Source organism: Triticum dicoccoides, chromosome 7A (assembly GCF_002162155.2).
Source record: "Triticum dicoccoides isolate Atlit2015 ecotype Zavitan chromosome 7A, WEW_v2.0, whole genome shotgun sequence".
Taxonomy (NCBI): Eukaryota; Viridiplantae; Streptophyta; class Magnoliopsida; order Poales; family Poaceae; genus Triticum; species Triticum dicoccoides.
The window spans coordinates 9,053,311-9,070,546 of NC_041392.1; the positions used below are offsets into that span (position 1 = coordinate 9,053,311).

At 45.2% G+C, this 17,236-nt stretch overlaps 1 protein-coding gene and 1 pseudogene across 1 annotated transcript; both read right to left on the minus strand.

Moving 5' to 3' along the window:
- Positions 1-5,433: 5,433 nt before the first annotated feature.
- On the minus strand, positions 5,434-6,489 carry LOC119332826 (polyubiquitin-like). Its single transcript, XM_037605962.1, has 2 exons — positions 5,924-6,489; positions 5,434-5,737 (listed from the first exon to the last, which is right to left on the minus strand). The coding sequence occupies exons 1-2, from the start codon at positions 6,487-6,489 to the stop codon at positions 5,434-5,436; spliced, it is 870 nt and encodes a 289-aa protein (XP_037461859.1).
- A 1,676-nt stretch (positions 6,490-8,165) lies between these two features.
- Positions 8,166-14,721, minus strand: LOC119332827 (annotated as a pseudogene).
- Between the last annotated feature and the right edge of the window lie 2,515 nt (positions 14,722-17,236).

The window sequence follows — 17,236 nt, forward strand, 5'->3', positions numbered from 1 at the left end:
AACACTGCCGACGGCTAAACTATGCCGACGGCTGACCTCGGCCGTCGGCATAAGTCCCTATGCCGACGGCTATACTACGCCGACGGTCTGGCAAGACTACGCCGACGGGTCTATGCCGACGGCAGCCGTAGGCATAGATCTATGCCGACGGCAAATGACCTATGCCGACGGCCCCTGGCCGTAGGCATAGACCGCGAGTCCGGTAGTACGTAGAGATATTGGTATACACAGAAGATGACACTGCAATGATAAGTACTAATTCTGTAGTTTTGTTGCATAAAAAGAATTGAGCAATCCGGTGATCCAAGTATATAGGTAGAGGTTTTATGCATAACTTAAGAAATATAGCATAGTAACATATAGTGTATCTTTTTCAGTCACACAGGTAACTGAAAATACAAGAGTAGACAGATCTAATGAAGCTCTCCTCCAGCTGATTTTTCAATCGGTTGCCAAAAGAGTTTAGCCTCTGTGGCATGTGCTTGTGACGAGACAAAAGATGGAACATGATGGAAGAAGAACAAATCTGACCACACGAACGGAGAAGAAGAAGCAACCCATTGCCGTAGACAGAACGAAACCGCCGGCGACAGAGAGCGCGTCCTCCATGAGCGGGAGGAACACGACGTGTGTTGCTCATCTGGGGCGCCTCCTTCTGGGTAGTGTTTTGGGTCCGCACCTCCGGCGCCACCGCTCCACCGGATTGGAGCACCGGCGCTTCGATCCACGTCATCGTGTTGTAGGGCGACCTAGGGATCTTCCTGGGGTCGCTACCCTTGGCCTTGGGGGTGAAGAGCCGGGGAAGAGAAGGTCGTGCTCGTCCCCGCTAGCAAAGAGCATCCGCTTGGCACTCCGGGGAACCTCGCCAACAGCGAGTTCCCTCCGCGTGCAGCCTTCCGGAGGATGAGCAGCGAGACGCAGACCCACGGCCGGCGGTCTCGGCCGCTGCCGTATAGCAGATCGAGTAGCACTTGTCGGAAACCTCCATGGATCCTGATTCGTGATTGAGAGGCAAATACAAGAGATTAGGGGAGAGGGAGGATTTGCGGATGCTTGTAGAGGCCGTGAGAGAAGGGGAGGAGGTGTCGGCGCAGCTTTGGGAGCGCGAGGTGGGGTCGCTTGAGGAGGCGTGTGGGAGAGGGAACGACAGAGAGAGCAGGTCGCGTGCGTGGGGAGGTATTAACTCAGCGGCACAAACACCGATCCCTTTCATCCTTTCTTTTCTCTCGCGTTTTTTCTCTCGGCACAGTAAAATCGACGTGTCTATCGCCAACGATCACCCCTTCTGCGCAGCTGAATTAAATGTGTTTAATAGGAGGCAACTGCTGTGTTGGTTTGGAGGCCATGGTGAGCTGCAGTGACTTCCGCCCCAAGTGGCACGTCCCTTGCGATGGTGTAGCTCAATCCAAGGGAATGCAGCGTCAGACATCTCCCTTGCGATTGCTTTTCCATCTTTTAGTTTGGGATCCTCTTCGTAGAAGACATGGACTTGTTTGCTATATCCTATTTCTGTGGTGTCTTGATGTAAAGCGCTCTGTAATCCTGGCTTATGTTAAATGAAGTGTCTATGTCCTTCGGGACTTTTTCTTGTTCAATAAGAAAGATATACTATGTGTTAGCGAACACAACCTAGCCGACTTTTTGTACTGTTACTTTTGTTTGTGTGCATTTTAGTGATGCAAAGGTTAGCTGTTGCTCGTCATATCTTGTATCCACTTGATACTACATTTTAATTTAATAAAAATATCCTTTATCGAATAAAAAAAGTAGACACTATGCGTGTATGATCCGTGTGTATGTGTGTGTACGTGTGTCTGACATCTCGTAAGAATTTAAGACTTTTCACATGAGACAATTTAGCGACAGATGATAAGCTGTTCGTTATGGTTTTCGGGCTACACATACCAGTTCTTTGAGATTGAAGCCGATGAGATTGTATGATTGCTCACTATGGTAAATTTTATTGGACGGGTCTAGCTGGCGGCCGGGCGCTAGCGGCCGGTCAAATAAAGTAAGTGCCTGTTCGGACACTGTTAATTAATTATTCTATGTGATCTCTTCTCACGTGATGGATGCCTGCATGCCACTGCATTAATTTTCATCATATTCATCTCTTGTGTATCAATTTTTGGTTTTCAAAATTATAAAAGACATATCTTCTAAATCACGCGTCGAAATTCAGATCCGTTTTCACTGTTGAAACCCCCGCGACGTGCTCTTCAAAAGTAGATCCCGCATGGGGATGTCTCGACGAACTAGTCTTCCTGCCAACTAAACATCAATATATGTGCAACTAGACTACATTATCGTGCCAACTGAGCATATGTGTGTGCCAAAAAGTCCTGCCAACTAAACATCAATGTGTGTGCAATTAGACTACATTGTCATGCCAACTAAGCATATGTGTGTGTATCAATAGTCCTGCCAACTAAACATCAATATGTGTGTAATTAGACTACATTGCCGCACCAGCTGAGCATATGTGTGTAACTAGTCATGCCAACTAAATATCAATGTGTGTGCAACTAGACTACATTATCGCGCCAACTGAGCATATGTGTGTGCCAATAGTCCTGCCAACTAAATATCAAAGTTGTCATGGTTGCTAGACTGCAATCTCATAGGAAGTTGAATCATGTAGATCCAAATATTGGTTTTTGCAAAAAGTTACACGATGTAGTACTAAAGTTGCACCATATAGCACCAAAGTTGGCACAAAAAAATTTCGTCGAAACATACTCATACCGGATCTAGTTTCAAAGATGTCGTCGCAAGAGTTCCAACAGTGAAAACGGATTTGAATTCCGACGCGCGGTTTGAAATATATAATTTTTTAAAATTCAAAACTACAAAATAAATATGCGTGGATGTATTCTGTTCGGAATGGAGTAATCAGTGTGAACGCATTTAATGCTAATAGCCACATGCACTAGAAGACAAAAAAATTAACAGCCACATGCATGCAAGACCCGGCCCCTCCATTCAACCAAATAGTGCGTATGCACTTTTTAGATTTTAAGAATTTTATTTGTCCTTTTTCTTACTCTCTTAGTTCCTTTTACTACGCATATAAGTTTTGTGTTGAGTCAAACTTTATAAAGTTTGACCAATCTTGTATTAGAAATTATACACATTTATAGTAGTAATGATATAGAATATGAAAATTAGTTCCATTATTCATATAATGATGTTAATTTGGTATTGTGATCATCCATATTTTTTCATATATATTTGGTCAAACTTTATGAAATTTGACTTAAGATAAATCTTATATGCAGAGTAAAAAGAATGGAGTATCCTCTTTCTCAACTTTGATTCTGGTAAGCCCGTCTTTAGTTTCTTTTGCTTTTTTATTTGAGGGGATGTTCCTTTTGCTTTCAACTAGTTTGCTGGTGTTTGCCAAAGAAAACTTTCTAGCTTTCGGACGGTTTCCAAATAATAATTTTCGTTTCCAGTTCACTTGTGAACTGCGCTCCTAGTTTGCTCAGTCTTGCATCGATATGTAGTTATCAACAGTAGATGTTATTTCAGAACTAACTTTGGTTGACTCGTGTAATGCTCTTTGGCTTGTTGCTCAGGAAAAGGACTGCTCACCAGAGATGTCCAAGTCTAATTCTTCGTTGTTTGTTGGGCTTCAGGAGTTAACTCAGTCCACATGAGCGGTGCCTGTATTAATTCTTGATTTGTAAGATAGCTAACCGCTCAGGCCGAGCGGTTAAGAGTATGCGTTAATTGAATCAGACGAGACTGCATAAATTGAGTCTGCGTTCCTAACTTGATTTGTACTCCTGTCTGATAGATCAGCATGCTTTCCCGCAAAGAAAGTAAAATAAATAGATCCATGCTTCCACTTGTATGCGTAGTATTCTCTCCATTCCAAATTTACTGAAACAAGTTCTGTCCTAAGTTGAAGTTAGTTAGATCAAGGATATAAGAATGTATGGTAATAAGGGCATGAATGTACAATGCTTAAATTACTTACACAATTTTTTTCTCGGATGTGTCTAAGACTCATCTAGATATGACATATTATGTCACATCTAAGTTTAACATCAGTGCCACCTCACCAAACAACCAACCCAACCTCGTGCTTGTTTGTTTGTTTTCCTTCTAAAAAAAGAACGTGGAGTCTCCATTGTTGCTTCTGATTAGTAAATATATATAAGATAAGATATATCGTTGTATGGATCTCGATGCCATCTGTATGTGTGTTCCGATTGGTGCGGTAAGCACATGGGATTCCCGAAATGGGGCCGACATATTCCCAAATCCCCCATATTCTTTCTTCTGTGCAACCAGCCCCCATCTAACCAAATGGATACCCATGTTTCTCGGCTGTTGACCCCAAAGAAGTGGGCCAGCTGGGAATTTATCATGTCTAATGCATATTTTGGGCATTTAACGACAGACAACAAGTAAATTGGTATACTATATAGGGAAGCTTTAAAAGGCACCATTCTAACCCCCTAGTACAGCAGCTTGCCTTTTCACCCTGCTACTATACCTTCATTAATTTTTCTATGACAGGCTGCAAATAATCATTTGTTAGTTTGTTACAGAGTAGTGGTACTCCTAAGTATTTCGTTGGGAAGTTGCTCTTCTTTAGCAGAATACATGACCAGAGCTATTGATTTCTTCATTCTCCATATTGGTAACTAACAGGTCACTTTTATGGAAGTCAATTTTGCTACCTAAAATTTGTTCGAAACAGCAAAGAAATCCATTTCAAATTTTTTAGCACCCTCTATCTCATTTTCTAAGACCAAAATTGCAGGTTTATTACACACCCAGGGGTAAAATCACTGTAGTAACCCTTTAATTAAGCCTTCTTGAGAAGCATTACGAAGCATTATTGGTGAACAGGCAACTAAATTAAACATCAAGGGAGACAAAGGGTCCCTTGCCATAACCACCTACCTTTATTGAAATAGCTATTGTTTTCATCGTTTACCCTCACACAAACTCTACTAATCCAACTAATTCATTTCTCAGCAAAACCTCTTAGCTGAAGTAGGCTATATAAAAAAATACCACACAATAACCAAAATGCTTTCTAGACACAGTTTCATTGTTATGCTTTATAAGGGTTGATACATTAAGGCCTAAAGAAACTTTTTGACATGATCTAAAAAGTGTCAATATCGTGGGGATGAGAAGGCGTCATGCACCGTGCATGAGAGATGCTGACTTGATAGTTACAAGCATAGAGAATCCAAGTTGGCATACACGAACCCAGGCATTCAAAGCAATACTCCTTCCGGTTCAATTAATATGATAAAGATGCCACCGAACAAAGAAGCACAAAGTTTATAGAGGGATAGTTGGCCTAGGATAACACATCAGTTCTGGGTATATTCCCAGACGAAACAAGGACATGTGGAACGCGAACTAATCAGGATCGTAACCCTCACATTGCTAGTGGTACCAATGGACTCATCCTTCAGTAAGACAATCCTCAACATGCAATGTTGACCCTCCCTGGATATCATAATCCTCAAGTGTCTGTCCACTTTCAAGCTCCTTGCCACCAAAGAGGAGAATCTGATTTCCATGAATCTTTTCCTTAACGCTGTCAACTGTGTCAGATGGATCCACGTTAAGAGTGATGGTCTTGCCCGTGGGTGTCTTCACAAATATCTCCATGCCAAAGTCAAGGTGCAAGGTGGACTCTTCCTGGATATCATAATCGGCGAGCGTAGACTGCCCATAATCTAGCTTCCTGCCCTCAAACATGATCCTTTGCTTCTCCTGAATCATTGCCTTCACATCACCAATAGTGTCAGAAAGTTTAAACATGAGCCTGATGCTTTCGCTAGTTCGTGTCTTCACAAGAATCTGCATGTCACCGCGCTTGCAGGGACGAAGGTATAGGGTGGAGCCTCTCTTAATGTTGTAATCAGTAAGAGTGCCCTGACCATCTAGCTGTTTCCCATCGAAGATGATCCCTTGCTTGCCCTGAATCTTCTCCTTAATGTTGTCGATCGTGTCAGACGGCTCCACCAGGAGAGTGGTGGTCTTACCAATGGCACTCTTCACGAAAATCTGCATTCCAAAGTCGAGGTGCAGAGTGATATTGTTCCCAAATTCGTAGTCTGCAATTGTCCGTCCATCCTCAAGCTGCTTGCCAGCAAAGAAGAGCCTCTGGGGAGCACAAATCTTTTCCCTGATAGTGTCGACCGTGTCCGTTGGATCTACCTCGATGCTGATGGTCTTGCCAGCGAGCATCTGCACATTAATATACCTATAACAACAAACGGTACAAGGACCACCAAGGCGCAGGACAAGGTGCAGGGTGGACTGCTCCTGAATATTGTAATCTGAAACTGTCCACTCAGCATCAAGGTTTCTTCCATTAAAGATAAGTCGTTGCTGGTCTGGGGGAATGCCCTCCTTCTCCTGAATTTTGTCCTTGATGTTGTCACTCGTGTCAGAGGACGCCACCTCGATGACAATTGTTTTTCCAGTGAGGGTCTTCACAGAGATCTTCATCTGAATTTATAAATATATATATATTGAAATGTATATAAGTACAATGCTCAAAGTTATAGTTATCATTGAAATTACAGATAATTTTAGGAACAGAGATTGACAGCGCGAATCATGCGAATCTTCTACTAACTATAAAGGAGCGAGTTTTGTAATGTCTTTCTTCACCCAACAAAATCATAACTACTTTAAACCTACCCTCTCACCACCCATAGATGTTTAGCAATCTCACCTAATAGTAACACTCCCTACGAGTGACAAGTGCACCACGGATTTTACCCAACCCTCTTTTAATCATGCCATTACTTGCCTGCAAATATTATTTCCAAATATTTGAAACAAGTCGCATGCCACATTTTTCTTAATCACCGCACTATAGACTGCCTGCAAATTTTATTTCCAAAATGCAAACTGATCGTAGCTCGGTTAGGTTCTTTGTGGTGGAACAAACTCACCCGGGTTGAAATCCCAGATTTGACACGGGTGTTACGTTTACAGCTAATTATTATTATTTTTACTATAAGCTAATTATTCTTTCAGTGGGAGGCGACCTCCCCGTCAACAGCGAGGGGCCTCTAGGGTGTGCGTGCATCTGTACCGTGTTCTATTCACAATTTTTTTTAACAAAATTTTGAAACATGCTGCATATCATGTTTTCCCTAATCGTTACACAATCATTTGACAAAAATTACTTCCGAATTATAAAAAAGGAACTTGCTGCATGTCATACTTTTCCTAACCACATGATGCCAATTAATTTGTTCCTGTGATATCATTAATTATTGCGTGCCATATCTGTTTGCAAAATGTGGAAAGGCATGCATCATGCGTGTTGCCTCATCACTATGAATTACATGCTTGATCTATTGCATTCCAAAACACAATGATCTTTTTTCTTTTACTTTTTGAATTCCAAATCATATACGTAACTGTTGGGAGGGTCCCTTTACCGCTTATCTAATCACGCAAGATAACCATCCCAAAATACAACAGCTGGACTATATGCACAATATAAATCATAACAAGTGTCTCAATAATGAGGTAAAGAATCAACATGAGCGTCTAATAATAGCTCTGCAATTGCAACAAAGAAGTTCAGATCTTGATGCATCATGCAATTACTGATATGTGAAAAGAACATCCAGCTAATATTACATTCACACAGGATTAGATTGAAGCATGAAGTTGTGACAACAGTAAAATTGAGTTTTTATTTTATTTATACAATTTTGTACCTTAAAATATATTATTGCTAATGATATCAGAAAGTGCTTAATCAGAAAGATAAGTGCTATGTTTGAACTTTCTGAATTGAAATTGATTCCAAAAGTAATAAAATCCTAACATTTTTTAATTCACAAGAAATTGAATAAAATCAGGATTCCTTGTGTATATGAGGGATTTATTTCTAGAAAACTTATCATCTTTCAAAATAAAATATATCATCTATTAGTGTTGCTGCCAAACAAATTTTCTCTGAATTGAAGAATACAAAATAATGACAGCACACATGAAAACCAGGTATGGAATATGCCAGTTCTGTCAAAACACTAGCTCCACACAAAAACAGACCAGGTTTTTTTTTTGGAAACGGAGGCAAAAGATTTGCCTCATCTATTAAATGAGAGGAGAATAGAGTTTAAGTCGGTTACACTAACCCACCCCACACGGCATGGCAATTACTCGCTTAATACAATTCCCCCTAGTTCCTTAGCACCGGCAATGACCCAGAGGCTAGCCTCATCGGTAACTATTTTGAGGAGGATCGGGGGTGGTGCGCTCTTGTGCCTGAAGATCCTAGCATTCCGCTCGTTCCATATAGTCGACGACACTAGCATGGTGAGGGAGGCCATAGCTCTCTTGTTAGGATTTGTCATGTCGGTTCTCCTATCCCACCAATCAAAGAGCGACTCATGAAGATGCCAAACGGTGGTGTCCATGTACACAAGCCCATATCTTGCAATGACCATGTTCCAAAGCCTGATGGTGAAACGGCATTTGACGAAGAGGTGGATGCTTGTTTCTTGTTCTCTTTTGCAAAGAGGGCATAGACCACAATTTGTTCAATCATTAAAATACATCTAAAATGTCTCATTTTTCTTAGAGTATACGCACGTAGCTGGAAATAATCGTTATGATACAACTTGGTGATCACCAATAGAATGCTTTCACCAAAACAAAAATAAAAATCGTTATGATACGCAGGTAGGAGTATGGAACCCACAAGGGATCGATCATCAGTTTTCCTATCTACTAGTACACTTTAATTATCTGTTCCGTGAGTATTAACTGGTTCAATTAAATCCAGGGTCATTGACATGTACATGTTTTCCTCAAATTTTCATTCCCATATAAATACTTGATTTCCGCCAAAAAAAGTATGAACACTTGACAGTATCCGTGATGTGTTACATGTATCACACTTGCAGGAAACAATAGAAAACAACCAGTTGAGAGATGTAGGCCACCGATCGAGCACAAATCGCTGAAAGAAGAAATCGCGCAAAAAGTACTAATCAACCACACGGTTATAATCGCCGGCCAATATCAAGTCGAAATCATCCATATGGAGCACAAAATCACGGAAGGGGATTGGAGCTATACCTTTTGCCGGCGACGACGGGGATGTACCACGGCCTGACGAAGATCCATTGGATGGTGATTGGGGAGAGGCAACGGCGAGGTCTGCTGGCGCAGCAAAGGCAATGGCCGCCAATAAGTAGCTGCCGCCAGCTGTGTGCTTGTGAGCTAGGTCGTCGGCGTGTCCTTGTCTGGCCGTCGCCTAAATTTCGCCGGACGCTGAGACTGACGGCCGAATGCCTGGTGTCCCTTTGTACGCCAAAAAGCTCACTTTCTGTTCTTTGCGCACCTACCAAGGAAGGAATGTTCCTCGTAAGTTTATGGTGCTCTGATGGAGACCCATATCCTCGGTTTTATCTATGCCTTCCTCACCTATGCTGAATCGGCCTTTTCCAACATATTAGCAAAGTGGCGTGGCACGGCTAGATGAAATATTTAATATTCTTTTTTTTTGCGGGGGAAAATATTTAATATTCGAACTTGATGTGAGCCGTTCTTATCCTCCAACCATCTTCGACATATATACGACACTGCCACAATTCTCGACATGGTGGCAGCAGCAAGCCTCACCACGTGCCTTTGTGCCACAGCCTATAGGATACGGGACACCTCATCTCTATAGAAGTGCATGCTCTAACCAATGCAATTAAAAGACTGATCTGATAAAAGAGGCTAGGCGTCTTGAACTCAAGACCTCTTAGCTTCGATACTGAGAACTTTCATGGTACCCTGGTACTCAATAGAAAACAACCAGTTGAGAGATGTAGGCCACCGATCGAGCACAAATCGCGCAAAAAGTACTAATCAACCACACGGTTATAATCGCCGGCCAGTATCAAATCGAAATCATCCATATGGAGCACAAAATCACGGAAGAAGATTGGAGCTATATACCTTTTGCCGGCGGCGACGGGGATGTGCCACGGCCTGACGAGGATCCAAAAGAACTCAATTCCCTGTTTCGTACATTTGCCCCTAGGTACACCATAGGGAGTACACCTTGCTCAAGGGGTGGCATGCATGGCGGATACTCTAGTCACCATCCTTAATTCCCGACTTCCTCTGATGGTGTAATGTCGGCTCTTGCTGGCAAAAGCAACTGGTTCGTTGAAGGCCACCACCTTTTGGCTCACAATGATTCCATACTGCAACTTCCCTTGCCTACATCCAAGACATTTTCTTTCGGCTCCCCATGGCTCCTCGCGATGCCCTGCCGCATTTATCCCAGGAAGTCTTGCTGGAACTTCTCTTCCTGAATTATAGCCAACTAATCCAACAGCAGATGAACCTGAAAATGATGATATTGATCTGTTAATACTGCAGTGGGTTGTAGTCTTGTCTCTAACAACATGCAGCAATCATGCATGCTATATGACGACTATGATACAGGAGTAGGATTGGTGGTTGCCACGTGGGATCTCGTGATGCTATTTTCTTAGTCATAAAAATATATGGATATTGACCAACCATATATGGAAATTCCTAAAAAAAACTTTGTCTACTCTTTTGTGGTGGGAATGAGTATATTGGCTAGAGAGCAAAGATATTGTAAGAAAAACTATTAGCAAAAACGGTAGATTGAGATATATAAGAATATAAAGAATGATTAAACAAAGATTGTTTCTTTTGGTTATGTATAGGTTTCCGTCCGTATTTCATGAAGGTTGGTAGTGATTTCTTTCTTTAGGCATTTGAACAAACCTTGAAAGAAAATTAAGTTATGGAATGGGGAGGGTAAAATTTATATATGTTTACAAAGTGGTTATGGCACCAGCCCGAGCAATTGCGTCGGGCTAACATACAAGTTTTATATAAATTGTGTGGCCGACGTACTCACTTGTCTAGCATCAGCAGCTGCGGGCTGCCCATGGTGCCCGGCGATAGGATGATCTCGTCGTTCCCGTAGCGCGCGTTGTTAAGGTAGCGCTGTGTGTCTACCCCTCGGAGTCATGGAACACGACGCCGTGCTGGCTCCAAATAATCGAAAGTCCGGGGAATAAATTCAGTGTTTTGGTATCGTCATGCCAAGTCAGTATGTCACCAGACCGTACAATAAAAATAACAATCACAGAAACAGCAAGTCTGTTGTCGGCTCTGACCTCTGATGATATTGATGAACAGGATCTTGGCCACTCTGGCATGGAGTAAGACATCGATCCCATCCGCTCGTGCCTACCACAGCTGGTCCGCGGCGGTCAGCCTTGAAAATGAACCCACCAACCTTGGTCCCCTGAACGTGCTCGAAGGTGAACCCGTTATCTGGCCCAACCTGGAACTCGAGCAGCCCCCTCCTTATAGCGACAGTCAATGACGTGCCGAGCCACCGAGCACCGAGCACAGCAGTTGTGGTAATAGCCTTGGAGATACCATTTTGTTGTGATTAATTTCTCTATATGATTCTACAGAACATACATAGGGCTTGTCCTAGCAGATAGCTAGCGATCCATGTACGTAGAGGCTCTACCCATGGCATTCGCAATATTTTCGCTGTCCTTTTGTTTTTCGTAAGTTCAATTTATTTGCAATGTTTGTGGTCATGAAGGCAAAGATTAATTTTTCTGTGATTAACTTCTCCATGTGATTTTACAGAGCTCAATCCTAGAAGCTAGTGATCCATGTACCGAGAAGCTCTACGTACTGTATTTCCAATATTTTGTTGATTTCTTGTGGTTGAAAGTTCAATTAATTTGCATTATTTTTTGTAAGAAGGTGAGAATGTCTCATGTCCTGCGGTTTGCACTCAGGATTTGCCCAGTGAGGACTTTGTCGATTCAGGCCCGTGTTGGTGTCGGGGCAAGTCGGCACCAACATTCGACGTAAGTTATTGTTTCTCACCTCAGAAATGATTTGACTTCTTTGTGAAGGAAATCTGCTATTTGGCAGTTGATCATTTTCTACAAAATAAGTGTTTCTTCTTTTCTTGGACTTAAATGTGGAAACATGGTAATGGTAAGTCTGGTTTTAGGGCTACTTTATTGAAAAACAATATGTTAGTAATACTTTTCTTGGAGTACGAAAGTTGAAATTCGGAATGATGGCAACAGTAAGTGCCGGTTATCTGTGCAGCCGGAGGTGTTTCTAATGACGAGTCTTTTGGCTCTGGTAGCCCCTTTAGGCCTCATTTGTTTGGGCTACAGTTTCCTAAGAATCAGCTGTGGCTACAGATTTTGAGAATCATAAGTTTACTATTGTTTACCTTGCTTTTAGAATATCAGAAGTATTGTGAAATATCTGCAACGCCCTAAATTCGCTGGTCAACCATGAAACGTGCAGAACTAATCACACTCATTGAGCAGTTTACAAATCTTCCAATTCATATATACATACATACATACACATTCTCACCGGGAGAAAACACACATAATATGAACAAATGTCCATTAGAGAAGAGAAAAAACGACAAATAACATGTCAACTTCTCAACGATGATAGTAGAGCAGCGGTGTCAAGACCCTCTACTCGATGAACCAACATGGAAATGAGAGAGGCGGTGGAGCGCAGTAGACTGAGCATGTTGAGGACATGGCTGGAGCAGGGAGTGGTGAGCTTGGGGCGTCGCTGGTCGACCTCGGGACGGTAGGGGACGCTTGAGGTTGGGTCAGGGAGGATGCTGCACAAAGGTCGGAGAGGTGGAGGAATTCAGATCCGGCTGGCATGGGTGCCGGCACGGGTAGGGCATGTGTGCCTCGCCACAACCAGATGAGAGAAACAAGGGATGGGACGAGGGTAGGAGAGGGATGAACGGTTTGAGAGGTGGTAAAAATCTGTAAAAATGTCAACTGAGTACAGTAAGCAACAAAGAAGCTCGGGAATCAGCGATTTCAGTGATTCTGACTTTGGCTGGACCATAGTTCATTTAATTGAATCAATTCCGCTAGTCCATTTAATATAATCAATTCTGGAAGAATCAGGTTGGGAAGCCGTTTGTTTGTTAGGGCTACGGGCCTTGGTAAATTTAAGAAAGAGGCATTTGGGGTTATGCAACACCTTCAAAGATAGCAAATCTTATGTGGCAACTTCCAAAGGGTTTTAGAGGTTTTGGAGTGTACTACTATGTCTGATTCCTTAAAACTTGTTACCGTATATTAATTATCTTTTATATTTCTCTTATGTTTGTACATATGAGCTCCTTTTCAATTTGACCGTCGTATGGATATAATTGAAATTTTCATGTTCAAACTCAAACAATTCAATAACATTTAAAATCCATGGATTGTAGAAAAGAAGAAGCAAAACACCCGATCTTCCATTAAGTGTATGTGTGCCTCTTCTTTTCGAACAGAACCGTGTTTCTGACAAATAACATAATATTTCTGCAAAAACCATTAGAGTGACATAGTTAACTAAAGCTTCTCATCATGCAAGCCATAAAAACCAAGTCAAAGTTCAGAAAATCCACCATGTGCAAACAATTATATTTGGTTAAAATACCAGTGATTGTCCTTGCTGATTACATAGCTAACAATAAGCCAGCTAACTAGATTTGAACTAGGATAGGAATGAAAAAGATTACATCAAAGTCCTCAAGGGTCCCCCATGAGTATTCAACAAGTGTATCCATGTTGGGGTTACGATACTTCAAGTCAGTCATGCAAACCATAAAATAATTTCCTTGATGAGTTTGACGCCGGAGATACGATGATCCATCTTGGTACACTATCTCATCGTCGACTGTAGCTATCAGACGAACAGAAGCGGGGAAGTTGAAAACATGGCGCTGCTCCCACCGTGGCGGGTTGTTGCTTTCCGCATCATTGCACATCCATATCTCAATAGATTCATAGTTGGGCCCAAGACGAAGGACGGCTAGCTCACCGTTCAACTCAGCTAATCTGGATTCTAAATAGTTGGCCCCTTGGTACCATGGAGGACCCGTCATGATGCTGAATGACTCGTCTTGAAGGCTAAACCAGACAAAGCCCAAGATACCTGCAAGATCATCATATTCATACATAAGCGAGTACTGGTCAACTGTCCAAATCAAGGAACCCTTGAAGAAGGTAGCAATCCTCCCTACTACAAACGGGTACGGCGGTTGTGCGGCGGTCTCACTTCAGTATTGGTCCTTTCCCATAGTGAAAGGCTCCATCCCAATACCACCCATGGCACGTGTTTCACGATAGAAGAAGCGAGCGACCTTGTAGGTGTTGGAGTGATGGTCGCACCCGGAGCTGAACGCTTGGTGTCCTGGTGCTACCAAGTGCCGCCGCGGCGCAATGCTGTTGGGGCTCCAAGGCAGCTCGAGGACTCGGCCTGTGCCTGGGTTGAGCACGCGCACGGTATCCTCGGCGGGTAGGAGCACGAGCACGTTGCAGTGGGCAAACCCATGTCTTGTCTTGGCATCCTCTACGGGGAACGAGGAGGTGTCGTGCAAGAGGGTCGCGACGCCCTGCCGGCTCTCCTCCCATAGGTTCTGTGTTGCAGTGAACTTTGGTGTTGGTTTCGCTTTTGATATGAGGTGCGATGAGCAGACTGCAGAGCTTATTATCTTTGCTGGTGAAGCCGGTGAAGGTGCGCTTGAGAGAAGGAGGGGTCGCCGTCGGAGATGGCGTCGCGCCAGGCCTTGCAGACGCACTTTAGCCGCAGCAGCGACCTAGCGGGCCGCCTGATCTGGATCTCCCACACGATCAGCTCGTGAGGCAGCTCGCACGCCATCTTCGCCGATTGATCGATCGTGTTGCTGCCGCTGGTACGATTTGTGGCTGCGTAACTATACACCATATAGACGCATGTACACGAGCAGAGAGACAGACCAAAACGACTCGATGGTGTCTCAACCAAGTTGGATGTTAGCGTAAGCTCCATCACACGTGAGTGTGTGCTAGTTCTAATTTGTTTTGCTTAGAATAAGCAATGCATGGCTGTTGATGTGATGTACACATGCAGCATGCACGTAGAAGTAGAGAGGGGCCCGAGTCTACACACGATCGCCCCCCGTCTTGTTCTTTCTGTTTTGCTCCTCCCGGTCAGCGTGGCACGCGTGCGAGCTGGAAGTCGTGGGATGGCGCGGCATCTCCGGATCGCAGCGGGCTGGCCGGGTTAGTTAGCTAGGTTGATCTTGTAACAGAATAATCAAGAGGAATAGAACACACGGAAAAGCTGGGGAGTCCGCCCGGCGAAAAACTCACTGTCTTCTTTCTCTCTTCGATCTCCCTCTCGTCCTACTCGATCGCCTCAGCAACGATAATTGGTATCAGAGCCCTGGGTGTTTGATCCTTGGCACGGCGGCGGTGTTTGATCCGCCGTGGTGATGTCCGGTGACGAGTCGGACGGGAAGAACATGGGCGGCGGCAAGTCATCGCCGAAGACGCCTTCATCCAAGGCACCGCTCGCTCGCCTCACCGGCGACGGCAGCGGCGAGTATCGGGAGGTGGAGGCGTCGTGCGAGAGGAGTCAGGGGCATCGATGATGCTCACGCGCACGAATTATCAGGAGTGGACGTTGGTGATGCAGGTCAAGTTGCAGGTTGCCCGCGTCTGGTCTGCGGTGACCGACGACGACGCCAACGAAAATGACGACCGGCACGCGCTGCAGATTATACTCACCGGCGTTCCGCCGGAGATGCCGCGCGTGCTGGTCGCGAAGGACACGGCGAAGATCGCGTGGGAGATAATCAAAACCATGCGGATGGGCAGCGAGCACGCACGTGAGGCCAAGGCGCAAGTGCGCCGGCTGGAGTTCGAGGATCTCCGCTTCAAGGATGGGGAATCCATCAAGGACTTCGGGCTGCGCCTCTCCGCCCTCGTCGCCGACCTGAAATTGTACGGCGACTCTGTCACCGAGCACAAAGCGGTACAAAAATTCCTCCGAGTGGTGCCGCGTAGGTACCGTCCGATGGCCATGGCGATCGAGTCCTTGATCAATCTGAAAACGCTGTCGATTGAGGAGCTCGTCGGCCGCTTCTCTGCCTGCGAGGACAACTACGAGCTTGACGACGGCACACAATCCTCCGGTCGCCTGCTGCTCACACACGAGGAGTGGTTGGCCCGAGAGAAGCTGGGCGCTGGTGGCGGATCATCGTTCGGCGGCGGCGGCAACAACGGGAAGAACAAGTCACCTGCAAAGGGTAAGCCGCCTGGCGGTGGCAAGGGCGCGTCGGGCACGGGCACGGGTGCCTCCGGCGGCATGAAGAAAAAGGGCAAATGTCATCACTGCGGGATCCCAGGTCATTGGAAGAAGGAGTGCCGCACGTGGCTTCGGGAGCATGCAAGAGCGGAAGGGAAGGAACGAGCAGGCGCACCTGGCCCAGGCGGGCGATGATCATGATCAGGGCCTGCTCATGGCCGTGGTCACCACTGTCACCACGCTGGAGATTGTGGCGCCACAAGCTGTCTTTCTCAATGAAGAGAAGGTAATCCCCGTCCCCTCGCCCGAGGGCCTCTGGTACTTTGACACTGGCGCTTCAAGTCACATGACAGGGGACAGAACCGTGTTCACCATGCTCGACGAGAGTGTGCACGACACTGTCAAGTTCGGCGATGGGTCGCATGTTGCCATTCAAGGGCGCGGCTCTGTCGTGTTTCGCTGCCAAAGTGGGAACCAACGAGCGCTCGCGGGCGTCTTCTTCATCCCGAGCCTGCGGAGCAACATCATCTCCGTGGGACAGCTGGACGAGGGCGGCTGCTCATCACCATTGAGAGCGGCGTCATGGCAATTCGTGATCCGGCGCGGCAAGTCCTCTCACGCATCAGGCAGTCCGGCAGCCGGCTCTACACAGGGCGTCTCATCATCGACGCTCCCGCCTGTCTGATGGCCCAAGGAGATGATGCAACCTGGAGGTGGCACGCATGCATGGGACACCTGCACTTTCGTGCACTCCGCACCATGTCTACGAAGAAGATGGCGCGTGGCATGCCTATCATTGATCGTGTGGAGGAATACTGTGATGGATGCGCACTTGGGAAGCAGCACCGAGCCCCATTTCCTCAGGCAACTGCATACCGCGCAGAGCGCGCACTAGAGCTTGTGCACATGGACCTTTGCGGGCCGATCGAGCCAACTACACCCACAGGTAACCGGTATTTTCTGCTGATAGTTGATGATTTCAGTCACTACATGTGGGTAGAGCTCCTGAAGACCAAGGACGAGGCATTTCAACGCTTCAAAAGGGTCAAGGCTTTGGCAGAAGCGGACAGCCGGTGCAAGTTACACGCCTTCTGCTCAGATCGCG

Bases quoted from the DNA above. Each gene is read 5' to 3' on its own strand.
- LOC119332826 (XM_037605962.1), bottom strand. From the start codon at position 6,489: ATGAAGATCTCTGTGAAGACCCTCACTGGAAAAACAATTGTCATCGAG. The intron at 5,738-5,923 runs GCTAGATGGTCA...GGAGAAGCAAAG, and splicing joins ATCATCTTCGATGGGAAACA to GATCATGTTTGAGGGCAGGA.